The sequence below is a fragment of the Cannabis sativa genome, chromosome 8 (assembly GCF_029168945.1).
Source record: "Cannabis sativa cultivar Pink pepper isolate KNU-18-1 chromosome 8, ASM2916894v1, whole genome shotgun sequence".
NCBI lineage: Eukaryota > Viridiplantae > Streptophyta > Magnoliopsida > Rosales > Cannabaceae > Cannabis > Cannabis sativa.
This window is the reverse complement of record NC_083608.1, coordinates 14101212-14118327: the sequence shown is the minus strand read 5'-3', so window position 1 is coordinate 14118327 and position 17116 is coordinate 14101212. Positions and strand designations below refer to the sequence as shown.

General features: G+C 31.2%; 1 protein-coding gene across 3 annotated transcripts; it reads left to right on the top strand.

Moving 5' to 3' along the window:
• The first annotated feature begins 6317 nt into the window (after positions 1 to 6317).
• Positions 6318 to 16306, top strand: LOC115706568 (uncharacterized). 3 transcript variants are annotated; one of them, XM_061102414.1, is made up of 7 exons: positions 6318 to 6479; positions 6659 to 6966; positions 7050 to 7199; positions 7328 to 7458; positions 7701 to 7809; positions 7934 to 7973; positions 8255 to 8482. In XM_061102414.1, exons 3-7 carry the CDS (start codon positions 7118 to 7120, stop codon positions 8301 to 8303), a joined length of 411 nt encoding a protein of 136 aa, XP_060958397.1. In that variant the 5' UTR covers positions 6318 to 6479; positions 6659 to 6966; positions 7050 to 7117; the 3' UTR covers positions 8304 to 8482. The 3 variants fall into 3 exon arrangements, with proteins under 3 accessions (XP_060958397.1, XP_060958398.1, XP_060958396.1); XM_061102415.1 differs by lacking the exon at positions 8255 to 8482 and adding an exon at positions 16102 to 16306 and having other exon boundaries at positions 6659 to 7199; XM_061102413.1 differs by having other exon boundaries at positions 6659 to 7199.
• The last annotated feature ends 810 nt before the right edge of the window (positions 16307 to 17116 follow it).

Below are 17116 nucleotides of genomic sequence, written 5' to 3'. Positions count from 1 at the left end.
ACCTAGAATCTATTTTCTTTACAATTTCACCCCTGCTTAGTGAAAATTCATAAAATTAGACACAGTATAACTTTAGAATTATAATTGATCAATCACGAATCAATTAATGAGTCTTACAAGCAGAATGTTCTCAACTAGAATGGGGACCATGGATCTATATGCTGAGCTTCCAATAAGTGAACCAAATTTACCAAGTAAATTCCTACTTATTAATTCTTCGTTGAATCCACTCTTAGAACTTAGAATTGCACTCTCAAACTTATATAGAGCATATTGTATGTTCCACGATATCAATATACTATCTCATTTAACCATTGTTATAATCTTATTGTGATTTAAAGATCCTCTATATAGATGATCTACATCGAGATGGGATTTCTTTACCGTTCTCACCCCTCATTGTATTTTGCCCCTTAAAACACTTAGCTACCTGTAAATGGTGTTTAGTGATCTAATAATTAGTCAGTTAAATAAGAGCTCATCCATTTACTTCTATTTGCTAAGCTCGAAGGGAATTATCACTTGACTTCTATACACCAGTAGAAGCTATAGATTCCATATTTATGTTCAGCACTCCCACTCAATCATACTATCATGTTCTCAAAATATACGTATCACCCTGACCCAAAAGTAGACTTAACTAATAAATCAAAGAACATGAATAGCACTCCTGAGTTGAGCCCAAGCATATCAGGATTTAGATTCTTTTAATCTTAAGATCAACTACTGATATTGACTTAGAAAGATATGTATAACGGTAAGTTTGTAATATCTTAACTTAGTTGCAATATCGGTCCAGTCCAATGTATACTCCATACATTCGAAACTAGTATACTTTACTAATGTCCTGGAAAGAACATAACACTTACTCCAAGTGTAAGTACACATCATCGCTGATTATCACATTAGTGTAAATCCAATAACACTGATGAAAAAGGGACCAAAACTTTTGATTCATATGATCACAATCACATTCCACTGTGTTGACGATACTGTAATTGTGAATAAACATATAATCTGGATTTAACTGATTTTGTGTGTATGAATGTAATAAACCTATTAAACATATTAAACCATTAGCATGTAAAATTCATGCAAACATCAATCACTTCAAATTTCTTATATTGATAACTAATCAGATTGTTAAGAGTTTTATTTAGGGCATAAAACCCAACAAACTCCCACTTGCACTAATATAAAACAAACTGCGCAAATAGGTCAATCTGATGTCTTGATCTTCAGATCAAGTGTAGTACATTTGAATCCACCCAAACTTCTGGAAACTAGTTCATAAATACTCTTATGAAACATCCTTTACTATATGCTTTACTCATCAAGGGATACTGAAATCTTTACTGTTTTAAAAGTACATCTGAATTAACAGAAGACATATCTCTCATATTTTAAAATATGTAATTGAGATAATACAGTGTAGACTTTTCTTCAGTGATATAACTTTCTGGTATTTTCGAATAGACCAAGTTACAATTCTTCTCTGGTAGAGCTTGAATTATTATTCAATAATTCCTCCACCCCCAAAGTAAGCACCATCTCATATAAATCGAAATTAGATGGTGAGATACAAAGACAACTGATACACAGTTCCTTAATATCTAACATATAGATCACTTTCATAAATCCTTCTTGAATATCTTCTAATGTTCTCTATTTGATTACATCTCAGATAGCTCCCACTCAATAGCAGATGTCTGGTTAAATAATACTTTTAACCTCTGATTGTTTGGAGAGTTACCTAGTTGTGACTTTTGTATTAGTCTGAAACTTTAAGTCAAGACTAAGTCATCAACATAGCAGACTAGTATTTTGAAGTGAAAAATACATGCCAGAGATAAAGTAATCAAAATTAAGATACCATCAAATTTTATGAAGATTAAGAATTCTTGGTTCAAGTCATTCGAATGGACTGAACTAGAGTTCTTTATCTTATTCTCATAATTCTGATAAGCTATACCTATCCACGTGAATGGTTAGATTTGCTTTTCAGTAGTGTTCTTAAGTACCTATCACAATTATCAACCTAATGAAGATGGGTATAGAACTTTAAAATTCTCCCACTCAATTAAGGTAGTGTGAAACTTTAACAAAGAACTTATAAAGGTATCAAACTTTTACTTACAACAGTAAAAACGAAATGGAACATACAATCAAGATCAAGAATTTATATTGACAATAACTGACTCATTATATTACTTCCATGTTTAAAGAAGATATGTGTTACATAGGGAATTGTGGAATATGCTCCACCTCTAAGAATATACATATAGGGTACTATGGATAACCCCACCCCTAAGTATATATAGAGATTATGATCCACCCCTAAAGGTTGTAAAGATCATGATTCTCTTAGCGTGATTGAGTTTATGTGGAGTTGAATACTATCCAGAGTTCATTAGATATAAAAGATCGTTGAACTGCATAGTTTTCTTAACTTTTCTCCACCCCTATCAGATCATAAGATCCTTTTATTAAACAAATTCTTAATAATTGTATGAGAGTTAACAATTATTGATAAACATAGAAATAATTTCTAGTGTTTATATAATATAACTCTATGAAGAGTTGTAAATATTATAGAATTTGCATCAATAATAAAAACACTTATACATACAAACATATAAATATAATGTGGTAATTGTTGATGAAGATAAATGAAGCTCATTCTCATAAATTGCAATGTTGAATTTCGAAAATAAGATAAACTTTATTAAAAAAAATGTATTGCAACAATATGAGAAAAACAGGGATAAATATCCCTAACTAAAATTTGAAATCCAAATTGTCTTTAAACTAAAACAATTAATTCAAAAATAAATTGAAGAGCTTCATCTTCATCTGGACGATTTCACCCTTTGGTCCAGCGTTCTGATCCAACTCAATTGAGTTCAAGTAGCTTGGCCTATAAGAAGAAGAAAACAAATAAACAAAGTTTAGTCCAGAATCATAAATCCAATTGGATAATAATTCACTAAAACTCTTAAAGTTTATAAATAGAAATACCTTGTTTCTTTGCAAGAAGTTTAGGACACTGGGGTTTCCAATGACCTTTCTCATTGCATTAGAAACACTTTCCTTTAAGTGTAGCATCACCAGAAGGAGCAACCTTTTTATTGGCTTTTGTTCGCTTCTTGGTGTTGTGCCACTTCCTCTTCGATTTGGGCTTTGAAGCAGAGGCAACATTTGCTTCAGGTTTTATCGTCCCATTACCATTCCCAGGATTGTGAGGTTTACTCCCTTTCTTCTTGGGTCCTCCAATCAAATTTTCATAAGTTTGAAGGTCATTGACTAATTCATGAAAGTCAATTTCCTTCTTATTCATGACATAATTTGATGTATATGGTAGAAATGCTGGAGTCAGGCTATTCAAGATAAGACTAACTTGAGTAGCACTGTCTATTTCAGCACCATGATCCTGGGCTTCTTGGAAATAACTGGACATGAGGAGAACATGGTCACGCACGTTTTGATGAGGTTCCATCCGTGCATTAATGTACTTCTTAGTCGCGTCAAAGCGTGACTGAAGTGATGCCTTACCGAATAGCTCATTTAACTTCGTCATAACTTCAGCAGCCTTCTCAGTTTTAGAAAACCGAGTTTTGAGATGATCTACATCGAGATGGGATTTCTTTACCGTTCTCACCCCTCAATGTATTTTTCCCCTTAAAACACTTAGCTACCTGTAAATGGTGTTTAGTGATCTAATAATTAGTCAGTTAAACAAGAGCTCATCCATTTACTTCTATTTGCTAAGCTCGAAGGGAATCATCACTTGACTTCTATACACCAGTAGAAGCTATAGATTCCATATTTATGTTCAGCACTCCCACTCAATCATACTATCATGTTCCCAAAATATACGTATCACCCTGACCCAAAAGTAGGCTTAACTAATAAATCAAAGAACATGAATAACACTCCTGAGTTGAGCCCAAGCATATCAGGATTTAGATTCTTTTAATCTTAAGATCAACTACTGATATTGACTTGGAAAGATATGTATAACGGTAAGTTTGTAATATCTTAACTTAGTTGCAATATCGGTCTAGTCCAATGTATACTCCATACATTCGAAACTAGTATACTTTACTAATGTCCTGAAAAGAACATAACACTTACTCCAAGTGTAAGTACACATCATCGCTGATTATCACATTAGAGTAAATCCAATAACACTGATGAAACAGGGACCAAAACTTTTGATTCATGTGATCACAATCACATTCCACTGTGTTGACGATACTATAATTGTGAATAAACATATGATCTGGATTTAACTGATTTTGTGTGTATGAATGTAATAAACCTATTAAACATATTAAACCATTAGCATATAAAATTCATGCAAACATCAATCACTTCAAATTTCTTATATTGATAACTAATCAGATTGTAAAGAGTTTTATTTAGGGCATAAAACCCAACATTTAAAACACTTAACCCCGTATAAATGATATTTCAGCTTATGTGAAATGAGATCTCCACCAATTATTTTCGTTTGGTCAAGCTCGAAGGAGATCATCCTTTACTTACTATTCACCAGATAGAAGCTATAGATTCCATGTTCATGTTAGCGCTCCCACTCAATTGCACTACCGTGTTCCCAAAATGTACGTATCACCCTGACCTAAAAGTAGGCTTAACTAACAAATCAAAGAACACGAATAGCCTCTTGAGATTGAGCCTAATCATAACAGGATTAAGATCATTTGATCTAGGATCAACTAGGCGATATTGACTTGAATAGATATTACGGTAAGTTTAATAAATCTAAGTCAAAGTTCAATATCGGTCCCTTCCGATGCATACTCCATGCATCCAACCCGAGCTTTACTTTAACCAATGCTCTAGAAAGAACATAGCACTTCTCCAAATGCAAGTAAACTCTTGTTGTAGATTATCATATAAGAAAACCCTGTGACTGATAAATCTAGGAAACTTTATTCACATAGTCATGTTTACTTTCCAATATGTTGACAGCACAATAAACAGGATCAAGTATGTGAAAAGGGTTTCAGATGAATTCATACATTATGTACATATAATCATGAAATACATCATGTCAACCATGCAACATTAAATGTTATTTCTGATCTATATTAATAAGTAAATCTGATTATATTGAAATGAGTTTTATTTAGGGCATAAAACCAACAATATCCGCATTAGGTACATGTTTTCATACCCTTACCTAGGGCTGACTCTGAGAATATATGAGCCTAAGGCAAATTAGATTTTTGGGCCCTCACTCTCAAAAATATATATTGAAAATGAGTGTCAGAGGATTCCAACCCATGACATTATGTAATATATCATACACCCCAAGCAACTAAGCTATGAATATTTATTGTTTATAATACATTTAATTTTACTTAAATAAAAGCTTAATGAAAACTTTTTATTTTTTATTTTAGGTCCCCGAAAAGTGTGGGCCCTAGGCATGGGCCTAGCCTACCTATGCCTAGGGCCGACCCTGTCCTTACCCTACCCTAAATCGTCATTCAACAGGTTATATCCTATCCATTTGAGTAGAGTTCCCACAGATAAATGAGTTTTCGTATAAAATTGCCATCTCTATCTGAAATTGAAGAAGCCTTAAACCTATCAATTACATTTTGAGTAAATGCTCACTTAACTAAATTCTAGTTTGTTATAAACTATTAAGAATTTTCATAAAAAATAAAAATTAAAAAAAAATTACAAAAATGTGTCAGCACATATCTTTATATATTAAAAGTGCCTATGTAACGGCAATTCTTGGTTTAACAGAATATGCTTTACAAATAAAAGAATATTCTGTTAAATTTAACCCCAAAAAGAATCGTCCACGTTTTCTCACTCTCAATTAATCGTTTTCTCAAAGGTTTCTCTCTCACGCAGCTGGAGTACACCATTCTCACCATTCTCACCTCCTACTCCCTCGAGAAATTTCGTCTATACGAAACCAGAGCGGTACGCTATTCTTATAGTCTATTTTTCAGCATACACACTAATCTCCTTCTTTAAGAAAAGAGAAAACCCATCCAATTCCATATTTTTGAGTTGCTTCCGGGTTCTGAAGATTGATCGTTCGGAGCCGTCCGATCTCAATCTCAGTGAAGACCCAGTTGTGTACTCCTCGCAGGAGATTAAGAACCTCCTTGTTAACGGATTGCGAAGGCAATCGTGCCACGGTGGTTTAACCTTCGTTACCAAGGTTTATGGTATCGCGAGTCGGTGTTCTTTGGTAAATTTCGATATCATATACATATTTATATCTTTGGTTGAATACGAATTTTATTTCCTTTTGTTTCTCTAGGTTGCATAAAATTTCTGGAATCTTATTACCTGATTCTGGTCACCAAGCGTCGGCAAATTGGATGTGTATGCGGTCATGCAATTTACAGTATAGATGAAAGTCAACTGGTTCCGATTCCGCATGTTTCTATTCAAACCGATGTTTCCCATTCTAAGACCGAATTGTGGTAATTAATTCGATAAACTATGAATTTTCTTTCTGTTTTTCTGAATTTGGTTGGATGAGATGAAGGGTATTTTGTAAAATTGACTATAATGGAATTAGTCATGAGCAAACTAACTTTTCATGAGTGACTCTGTACAAGTTTCCATATAATTGATTCTGATTAGTGCATTTTGTTTATAGATATTTCAAACTTGAATTTGTAGTCGGGGTCCTGGAAAATTACTAAAATGTTCTTAGAATGATGTCTTATGATCTTCCAACATCCTTTGAGTTATATGTATATATCAATTAAACCCCAGTTTAAATCTCAAATCCTCAGCTTCTTCTAAACCAGGTAATGCTATTTACCATACTATTATTTTGTATATCTCAGCAACTATTTCAGTTTTACAAATTATGTAAAGGAAATATTATCTATGTTATATACTAGAACCGTTAAAGAGGACCTTCCACTTCCGGTAATGGAAGGCTTGGATACTTTAGTAGCTGTAAGTGATATCCCTTTTGTTGTAAAATTGTTGGTATTACTGATGATTATCACAGTTTCATTGATAATTTTTTTTTCCTACAGAAAACTAAAGCCCCACCAACACACATTTAGCCAGATCCATATGGTTTGAAATTTATTCTTCTCAGCGTATGAGAACATTTTTGTTTTTTTTTTTCTTAGAAAAGAATATGTTTAATCAAATCCTACAATCTTCAGGGAAAGAAACCGAAGGTTGGTTTTTTTTGGTTCATAACATTATAACCATTTGCTGTGTTTTATTGATCTAATCAGTAATGTGAAAGTGAAACATACTTGTTGAATTTGTCAAACACCATAACCAGCCTTTCTGAGTTCTACAGGATGTAGTGATGCGGTAATAGAAAAGAGGACCGGTGAAGTGTCGAATTTTCTTGACATGTTAAGGAGTGTCTCTGAGGTTGGCATTGAGGGATCAAAAACTCATGACACAGCATCTCATCCAGAATGGAAAGTATGATATCTACTCTGCCTATGGTTTCTTGCTGTTAATTCATTCCTCTTGTAGTTCAGATAATTTAACTCCTTTTTGATCATTTATTCTATTCAATAATTTGGAGAAGTGAGAGAACTATAATGCTTGAATTGTTCAGTTCATAAGCTGTTCAGTTTAATAGTTTGCCTCATTTTTACTTTCGTGAATTGCTGAGTTTATGCTTTGGCAATTAATGAATGAATTTGTTCATATTTTTACAGTTAAAGCAGGACAATGAAGAGTTTCGTGTTATGTATCGCGAAGGGCCACAAGGCTCTCCCTTTCATTCATTACTTGTAGAAGGCTATGTAAATGGACCTTTAGATGTTTGTAAGATCAGCTGAAACTATTAAAATACTTGAGCCTTGTTTTACAATAATGAGTCTTCAAATCAGTTAGATTACTAAAGAAAATTAGATATTTTGATCAAATCAGAACTTTTTTCTCATTGCAGGCTTATGTATTTCATGGGAGTCAGCACTTTACAGGAAATGGTGAGTCATAGCCTTCATGTCTCTGTGATTTTTTTTTATTCTTGACTAAAATCTAATAGGCACATACAATGATAATTTGGTGACTACACTTCATAAGGAAATTTCTCTTCACTATTTTATTCCTTTTTGAAGTAAAAATAGTAAAAATCCATCATCTGTGCTCTAACGTCTATATTGCCCAAATTCAAATGAACATACCAAACATTTACTGTGGAACAATGGGAGACAACTGTGATTAGATGTAGATATTAACTTTGTTTCATTTTTTCCTAATTTCTCAGGTGGCCTCAATCGACAATCCACGTAATAAAACGATTAGTTTTATTTTAAGAATCATGTGGTAAAGCCTTTTTTATTTAACAAACTTTCAACCTACTTTCCCATGAATTTGTTTAAATTAATAAAAAATGACAGGACGTCGTATAAATAGTCAAATAAATTATTTATCTTTTAGTGTATGTATAAACTCCTTTATATGTTTATGTTTGTTACTATTTTTATTTTTATTATGTTTGTTACTATTTTTATTTTCTTATTTTGTTTAAATATGAATTTGAATTAAATATATATTTTTTGTATTAAATAAATATAAATTTGTTTAAAATAAAACAAATTATATTATTTAGATGAAATATCAGGTGATATTTTAATATAATTATATTGTATTTTATAATTTATTTTAATATAATTTAAAATATCACCTGATATTTATTTTAAGAAAGCAGTTTTATACGAAATATCACCTGATATTTATATGCATGTCCACTATATATATAGCTCAGTAAACTATACTCTATGGTTACGTGCCGAGCATATATAACTATACTCTATACTCTATGGTTATCATGATGTTATAGTCTCTTCCAACTTAAAGATTTTGAGCAAAAGGCTGTTCTTACTGCATAGGTACCCTTTCTTCTCTTCCCATCTCTTAATTTTTATGCGTAGCAACACTGGATCACATATGTCATTTGGAATTGGATCCGATTTCAATTCAAGAGAGACTACTAAATCATCAAATCATTCAAAAAGTGAATCTATTAATGAGGCTTCAATTACTGAACCCTTTCCTCGATAATATCTATGATAATCTTTGACTTTCAAAATGGGATATGATTGTACCTAACGTATAATCAAAAATGTATTTCTTAAGTAGTATTTTATTAAGAAAATTATTTGCACTCATGGTAAACAAAGAATCCGATTTCACATATATCTAATAATTAATCTCTTAATTAATTAGGCCATTAACTATACATATCATACGTAATCTTGAATTAATCTTCTTTTTAATAATTTTCTCAAGAAAGGTCATTACGCATTCTTATTTCATATTCACATATATCTAATAATTAATCTCTTAATTAATTAGGCCATTAACTATATATATCCTTGTGTGTTTATACCAACATTTCAAATTATTATTTTCTATTTTATTACTGTGTACTACATTACTATTTTCTATTTTTTCTTAATGCAATCAATGATGTTCTTTAGATGTTTTACTATTTCCTAAGTCCTATTGGCTTTTTTATTTCTTTGGTGTTTGAGAAGTCTATGCAATTTGAATTGGAATTTATTTTTTGTATTAAATAAATATACATTTTGAATGGAATTGGATGTAGAGCGTTTGTATGGTCATTATCATTTTTTATTTACAATGTCGCTTTTCTTGTAGGTTCCTGCCATTTATTGTCGGTTTAGATTATTTGTGTTGTACTCTCCATTTGAATATCAGGTATTTTTTTACTCATTTTAATTTATATTTATTAATGTATTTACTGTGATGAATTGAAAACAAAAAAGAAAAGATGATTTATTAAAAAAACCAGCCTATGATAAGGTTGACCTTTTTTTGCATTTAAATTATGTAACCAATATGAATATCACACAGTCACCCACAGTGACACACGTATACATATATAATAGTTTATTATACAATTAATTAAAAGGATACATCGATCATACATACCTAATTAAGTATCTCTATATTTTATTAATTTTAAAAAATATACAATTTTATCCCACTCGTATATTTCAAAAGAATTGAAAAAGTAATATAATATTTTTATAGTTTTATAAATGATTCTTATGTAGCTATTCATAGGCTATTCTAAAAATATATACTTGTCGAGTATAATATTATTAAGTTATTGTTTATATATTTGATACCCGGAGATACTCTGTGAGTTTGTTTATATTCAACATTGTCGTTTTCCACAGGTACTATCATTCAATGTCGTTCTTCTTGTAGGTTGCTGTCATTTATTGTCGGTTTAGATTATTCGTGCCGTACTCTCCATTTGAATATCAGGTATTTTTTTACACATATTAATTTATATTTATTAATGTATTTATTGTGATATATATATTGAGGATAAAATTATATATCATGCATAATAAAAATCACACATTATTTTTTCTTTATATTTTCTATAGATATATTAAATATGTACATGATTGCATCACATTTGATGGTCATGTATTTATAGATATTAATTTTTTCTATTAGGAGTGAAAAAATTGAACATAATAATTATATTAAAAGATTTGTTGTAATTCAAGTATAATTATATTTTTAAACAAAATTTGAAAAACTGAAAAAAAAAATATATATTTAAAAAATATCATTTTTTGTTTTATTTATAATTTGACGTCTTCCAATTTCTTATATTATTATGCGGGGAGTTGTTTTAGATTTTTAAATAGTTTCTTATATTATTTTTTTTTAAAATTTAAAATATAATAACTTAATAATAATTTTAATCTATGAAAAAACGTAATAATAGTTTTAATAATAGGAATAAGATTTGCATGGATGGCTTAATTAGGAAATATATATAGCCAAAAGTAGTGTACTTATCCTCATTTCTCATTAATTCTCTCCGACTTTATTTATATAAATATATATATATCCTACAAATTTTTAAAGTTTTATTTTTAAACGTAGATACATATAAATATATATTAGGCGAAATTATATACCACTAATCAATTAAGGGCCATCTAGCGGTTTTACACGACAAGGTTTAATTATTAATTATTTTCAAGAAATTGAGGTACGTGTGTGTGTTGATCTTTAAGGTTTTTTTTTTTTTTGGTAATATGATATAAATACATTATTGTAATTGGAGGTAATACGTGTGTGGTCACAATAGTTACATGAATATGTAACGAAAGGTAGAAAAATAGAATAAGCTTGGAAAAAACGAAAAGACCAAAAGATATATACTTTAAAGTTAAAAGAGCCTCATAATAATTATCCTAACCTTAATATTTTATTGATGTATAGTGATGGTTGACGTCTGAAACCTACATTTTCTTGATTGGCAGATTGGCATAATGACGGATGGTAAGATTGTACAGATACCATACTTAAAAATTTAAATTCAAATCTACATAAGATTAAACCATAAATTTCTAAAAACATTTATGTATTGCATTTTGATTTTCTGAAGATCAAAACACACGAGCTTCTAAAAGAATCTCATATAGAGATTTGCCAGAAGAGAAGAAGGAAGAAATACGTAGAAAACAACGAGAGAGATATGCTAAACAAAAAGCATTGAAAAACTATCAAATTGATACGACTAATTCAAGTTATTTGAATCGTAACAATTTACCCCCATGTACTGATGATCATGCGGCATCTACAAGTACGCAACATTCGTATTATCATGCTGATAATATTAACAATTCTCGACAAGATAAACATGGTGACAGAGTATCAAAGAGATCTTATCAAGATCTGGATTCTTCAAATGGATATAGTGATAAAAATAATCTCTGCCAAAATTCATCTTCCAATAATAATGGGAGATTTGATCGAGTATATACGAATCTTGCCTTCATTTTTCTAATTGATCCTACCTTCGGTTTCTTCTCATCGATCTACCTAATAAAAATTACACAAACGGATCCCATACTGTTGATCTCGAGAACTCAGTTAGCCAAACAATTATGTCAACAACTTCTAGAAGTAAGGGTTACTCCAACATCACAATATTTGTTTTATATTAATATACGTTCATAATAACAAAATATCAGTTTGCTAATTTGACCTAATTAAACCTTTCATTATGTTAGGCCCATCGCAAAATAGGATCACTCGATTTCGAGATTTGCTACAAAATGTGCTTAGTACGAAGCATTTTCACTTCCGTCGGTCCCCGTATGCATACATTGTAAAGCAAAGAGATTTATCCATGAAACAAATGGATTATTGTGCGAGATGGAAAAATTTATCGACCACAAATGAAGTTCCAAATGAACTTTATGAATTATTAACCTCCAACACAAGTGATTACGCACATTTTCGGACATATATTCGAACTTATAACAACTAATTTGCATTCACATCGTTGGGTGTTAAATATGATCAAAATCTACGCAAAGAAACAACGGAATATACAACTTTTAGAGCACGGGGACAAATCTACCACGAACATCACGGATTTACTTCCTTCTGATGGTCATCCTTCAAATCTCCAATTATATTTTTATGACACGGAACATGAGTTAGAGAATCGACTATTTGATTCACAATACAGAATGCTCCCAACAGTCACAAATCAACTCATCCATATTCTTCGCATCAATCCGTACTCTATTTTCTTTCGTTCACTTGGTGATATGCCAGATTTGGAACGACAAATAATACATGTTAGGAGTGACGCTGGCCTAGATCAACGTGTATTCAATGCTCCTACTTCGTCACAAGTAGCGGCAATATGGGTTGAAAATGAAGATGATAACCAAATGGGAAGGCGTGATATTTTTGTATATAACCATTCTGGTAGACAATTCAAAGTTCAATATTACTACGACTGTTATGACTCACTGCAATATCCATTGTTATTTCCGTACGGTGATAATGGTTGGCATAAAGGGATTGAAAGGATTGGAGAAACCCAATCAAGATCTGTCGGACAAACTCTAACAACAAACCCTCGACGATCATCAAATGTAGAAGAATTATTAGCAGCAGAAGAATCAAGCAAACAATCCTTAAATATGTAAAAATATATATATATATTTAAATATATAGGTACAAATCACTCTTTGTTCACATCTAACAATATTTTACTCCCTTCAATTCAAACTGATGCAGTATCAATCCAAGAAACGAAAGTCCCAAAAGTTTCGTGCCGTGAATATTATTGCTTCAAGTTACAAATACGGGAAGATGAAAGATCAATTTCTTTGCTACGGTCGGCTACTGCAACAATATGCAGTAGACATGTATGTCAAGATGGAGTCTTCAAGATTGGATTATTATAGAGGCCAGCAAATGCACATACGAACATAATTATATCAAGGTATAGTTGACACGATTACGCTGGGAGAACGAGACGCTTCTAATGTTGGGAAACGAATCATACTCCCTTCGTCTTTCATAGGAGGACCAAGAGACATGAGGAAGAGATACATGGAGGCTATGGCGTTAGTACAACGCTTTGGTAAACCTGATATTTTTCTAACGATGACATGCAACCCAAACTGGAAGGAAATCACAAATGAATTATGTCAATACGAGGAGAGCCAAAATAGACCTGATCTGGTTGCACGAGTTTTCCATGCAAAACTAGAGGAATTAAAGGACAAGTTATTCAAGAAAGAGATATTCGGCAAGGTCGCAGCATATGTCTACGTTATTGAGCACCAAAAAAGAGGTCTTCCACATGCACACTTTTTAATTATATTGAAAAGGGATTGGAAATTACATGCTCCTGAATCCTTCGATGAGATCGTGTCAGCAGAGATTCCAGATAAAAACTCTAACATCCACTTGCACAAGGCGGTTGTAAAACACATGATGCATGGACCTTGTGGGGATTTGAACAAAACAAATGATTGCATGAAGGGGGAGAATCCACGTTGCAAAAATAATTTTCCAAAAAAGTATGCTCCATTTACGTCTGTTGGAAATAATTTGTTTCCCTATTTATAGGCGTTCAAATAATGGTGTGACCGTAAAGGTCAGAGGGGCAACATTAGACAATCGTTGGGTTGTTCCCTACAACCCATATCTCCTTGCCACATTTGACTGCCACATGAATGTAGAAATTTGCTCTATAGTGAAGGCGGTAAAGTATCTCTATAAATACATTTACAAAGGCCATGATCGTGTTGCATTCAACTTGGTCTCCGAAACAAACAACCAACAAGTTGATGAAATACATTAGTTCCAGACAGCTCGATGGATTACTGCCCCTGAAGCAATGTGGAGAATATACGGATTTATTGTAAATGAGATGTCCCCAGCAGTATATAGCTTGCATTTACATATCAAGAATCAGCATACGGTTACATTCTGAGGAAATTCTAACCTGTCAAACATTGCTAATTCGGAACATTACAAAAAATCTATGTTAACGGAATTCTTTGAATTAAATAAAGTAGATGAAAATGCAAGGATGTTACTGTACAGACAAATTCCTGAATACTATGTTTGGAACAATCACAACAGAAGGTGGACTCCACGAAAAAAAAAGACAGTAATAGGACGTATTGTAACAGCAAACCCATTAGAAGGCGAAAGATATTTTTTGCGGATACTGCTAAATCACATAAAAGGCCCGTTATCTTTCGAAGATATCAGGACAGTACATGGCGTATTGGCGCCAACATATCGTGACGCAGCAACAATGCATGGATTGCTCAAACAGTAGATACAATTGTCTAGACATTTTACCATTTTAGCTGGACGCTGAACTCAAAAACACAAGTTGTTGAAGTCCAAGAAGAAGACAAACAAATTTCTAAGCCAGTCCATGAGTTCGTTTCGTTTAAGAACTTGTCATCTGACAAATACTCCAACACACCACAAGGTAACTTCGGATCCCAACAATATACCAACATGACAAATGATTTACGAAGTTTTAACTAACATCACAGTCAATTTTTAGATATCATAGGAGTAGCTGTCAAAATAAATCCAACAAAAGTGGTGAACACAGTGTATGGACAGCGAACCATAAAAGAAATTTATCTAATCGATGACAGGTATATATAATATAACATACAAATACATAATGATAATCTTCATTGGAGCACTCATAATAATTTCATATGGATTTAAAATTATGATACATAGCAAAACTAATAATTACCATTACTATTTTCAATTACAGTTGTAGCTTCGACCCGATATGTTTAACTCTGTGGGGTGCTTTGGTACAAGATATTAGTGAAAAATTGTACGAGGATTCTTTGAAACAACCCAATAATAATGGAAACAAAGATGATTGTTCAAACTAAGAGAGGTACTTATATACTAACTACCACCATATATATTTCTATCAATTTCGTACACTCAAGTATTCTGAAAATATTATTTTCCTACAGGACTGTCGTTGTCAAGCCGTGAATCAAGTACAATCGAAATCAATCCTGACAATTATGAAGCAACTACTCTTCATCAATGGTACGACTGTTAAACAAATTGATTTACCTTTATTAAATATCATTTTTTGATTAAATAATATTGATTGTTTATTACTTTAATAAGTAAGCTAACATTTAAATTACAATGTCAAGTGAAATTAACAAGCGGAGACATAAATAATATTATTATTCAAGCACCTACATATCGGTATTCTCCAAATTCATCTGTACCAAAACGAGAATATGTTAAGAACAACGAAGTTACCGAGGTTGGTAAAGCAATTAAAACCAACTCAGGTAAAAAGAAAATATATAGTAATACTTAACACTTTCAAATGTATAATATATATTGCTTAGTAATTACTAATTACTATCTTGAGACATCACCAATAATGTACTATTATTACTTAGTAATATATTTATGATTGCGACATATATATTCCGTTGTTTCTTTGGCAGAGATTTTGATCATATTTCACATTAATTGTTAGTGGTTATTATATTTAACAGCCTAGAACAAGAAAAATAAATTTATATATTCGATTGTCATTGCTCCCATTTTATTATAAATTTATTTGTTTTATTTGTTTTAAGAGCTCAATAATATTGAATTAATTAAAAATCATTGATTTTTTTTGTAATTAATATACACAAAAAATTAATTAAAAATCATTGATTTTTTTGTACTTAATATAATATTGAATTCTATTACATATGTAGTTTTTTTTTTTTTTGTTTGCAGAAAGCATATTATTGGATTGAAGCTGAAATCATATTAAAAAATATCAACCAAGATTTTTATTACATGTCGTGTGATTTTTGTAATAAGAAACTTATGTTCTACAACGACAACGAAGAAACAGATTGTGAAAATCCAAAATGCGGAAAAAGATGTCTTCCTACACCACGGTAAGCACATTATAACTAAATTAATATTTGAACTTCTTGCATATTCATACTAGCAGTTACATATTACGTATAAATTATTAGTACGAGGACATATGTACAACTCGACGATGGTACGAGTTCTTTAGATCTTTGTGATGTTCGGTGATGTTGCAGAAAACATATTCTCATGTACTGCAGTTCAATTAAGATCATATTCGGACGAGGTAACTATAAAAAAATAAATATGTAAAATTTATACATTTTCGTACATAGAAATACATTAAAACTTATAACTAATCATTTTTTTTTTACAGAAACATAAGTTGTTTGTCCAAAAAACTACGAAGCAATTATCAGCCAAAAAATGGAGAATTCAGTTGTACGTAGATGCAAACCGAACAATGACTTCAAAGTACGATCGATTCACCATTCAAGCGGTTGAACCAATGGAAGATTAGGAAGAAGTTACCTTTTTTTTTTTTTTTTTTTACGGTAATTTTTATTTTATTTAGTGTTGAGACTTTCTTCTTCTTTGAGCTTGTTTTTCTTTCTCTTAACTTGTTATTTATGGATTTACATGGAGTAGTGTATGCGAGTATTTCATATACCCAATTTTCTAAAAGTAAATAATAAGTATTATTTTATTATGATTTATATATACCTAATTATATTTTACCAACCAATTATAATAGCACAAATATTAATTTGATAAAACAAATTATTCGTATGATCATACCTTTACATACAATTTAAATAAGAAGAAATTAAAAAAAATAACTAAACTTTACCTAAAACTAATCTTTACGTGTCTCGGCACGTAACTCCTACCTAGTATAAATAGATATATATATATTTTTTTTTTAATTTTT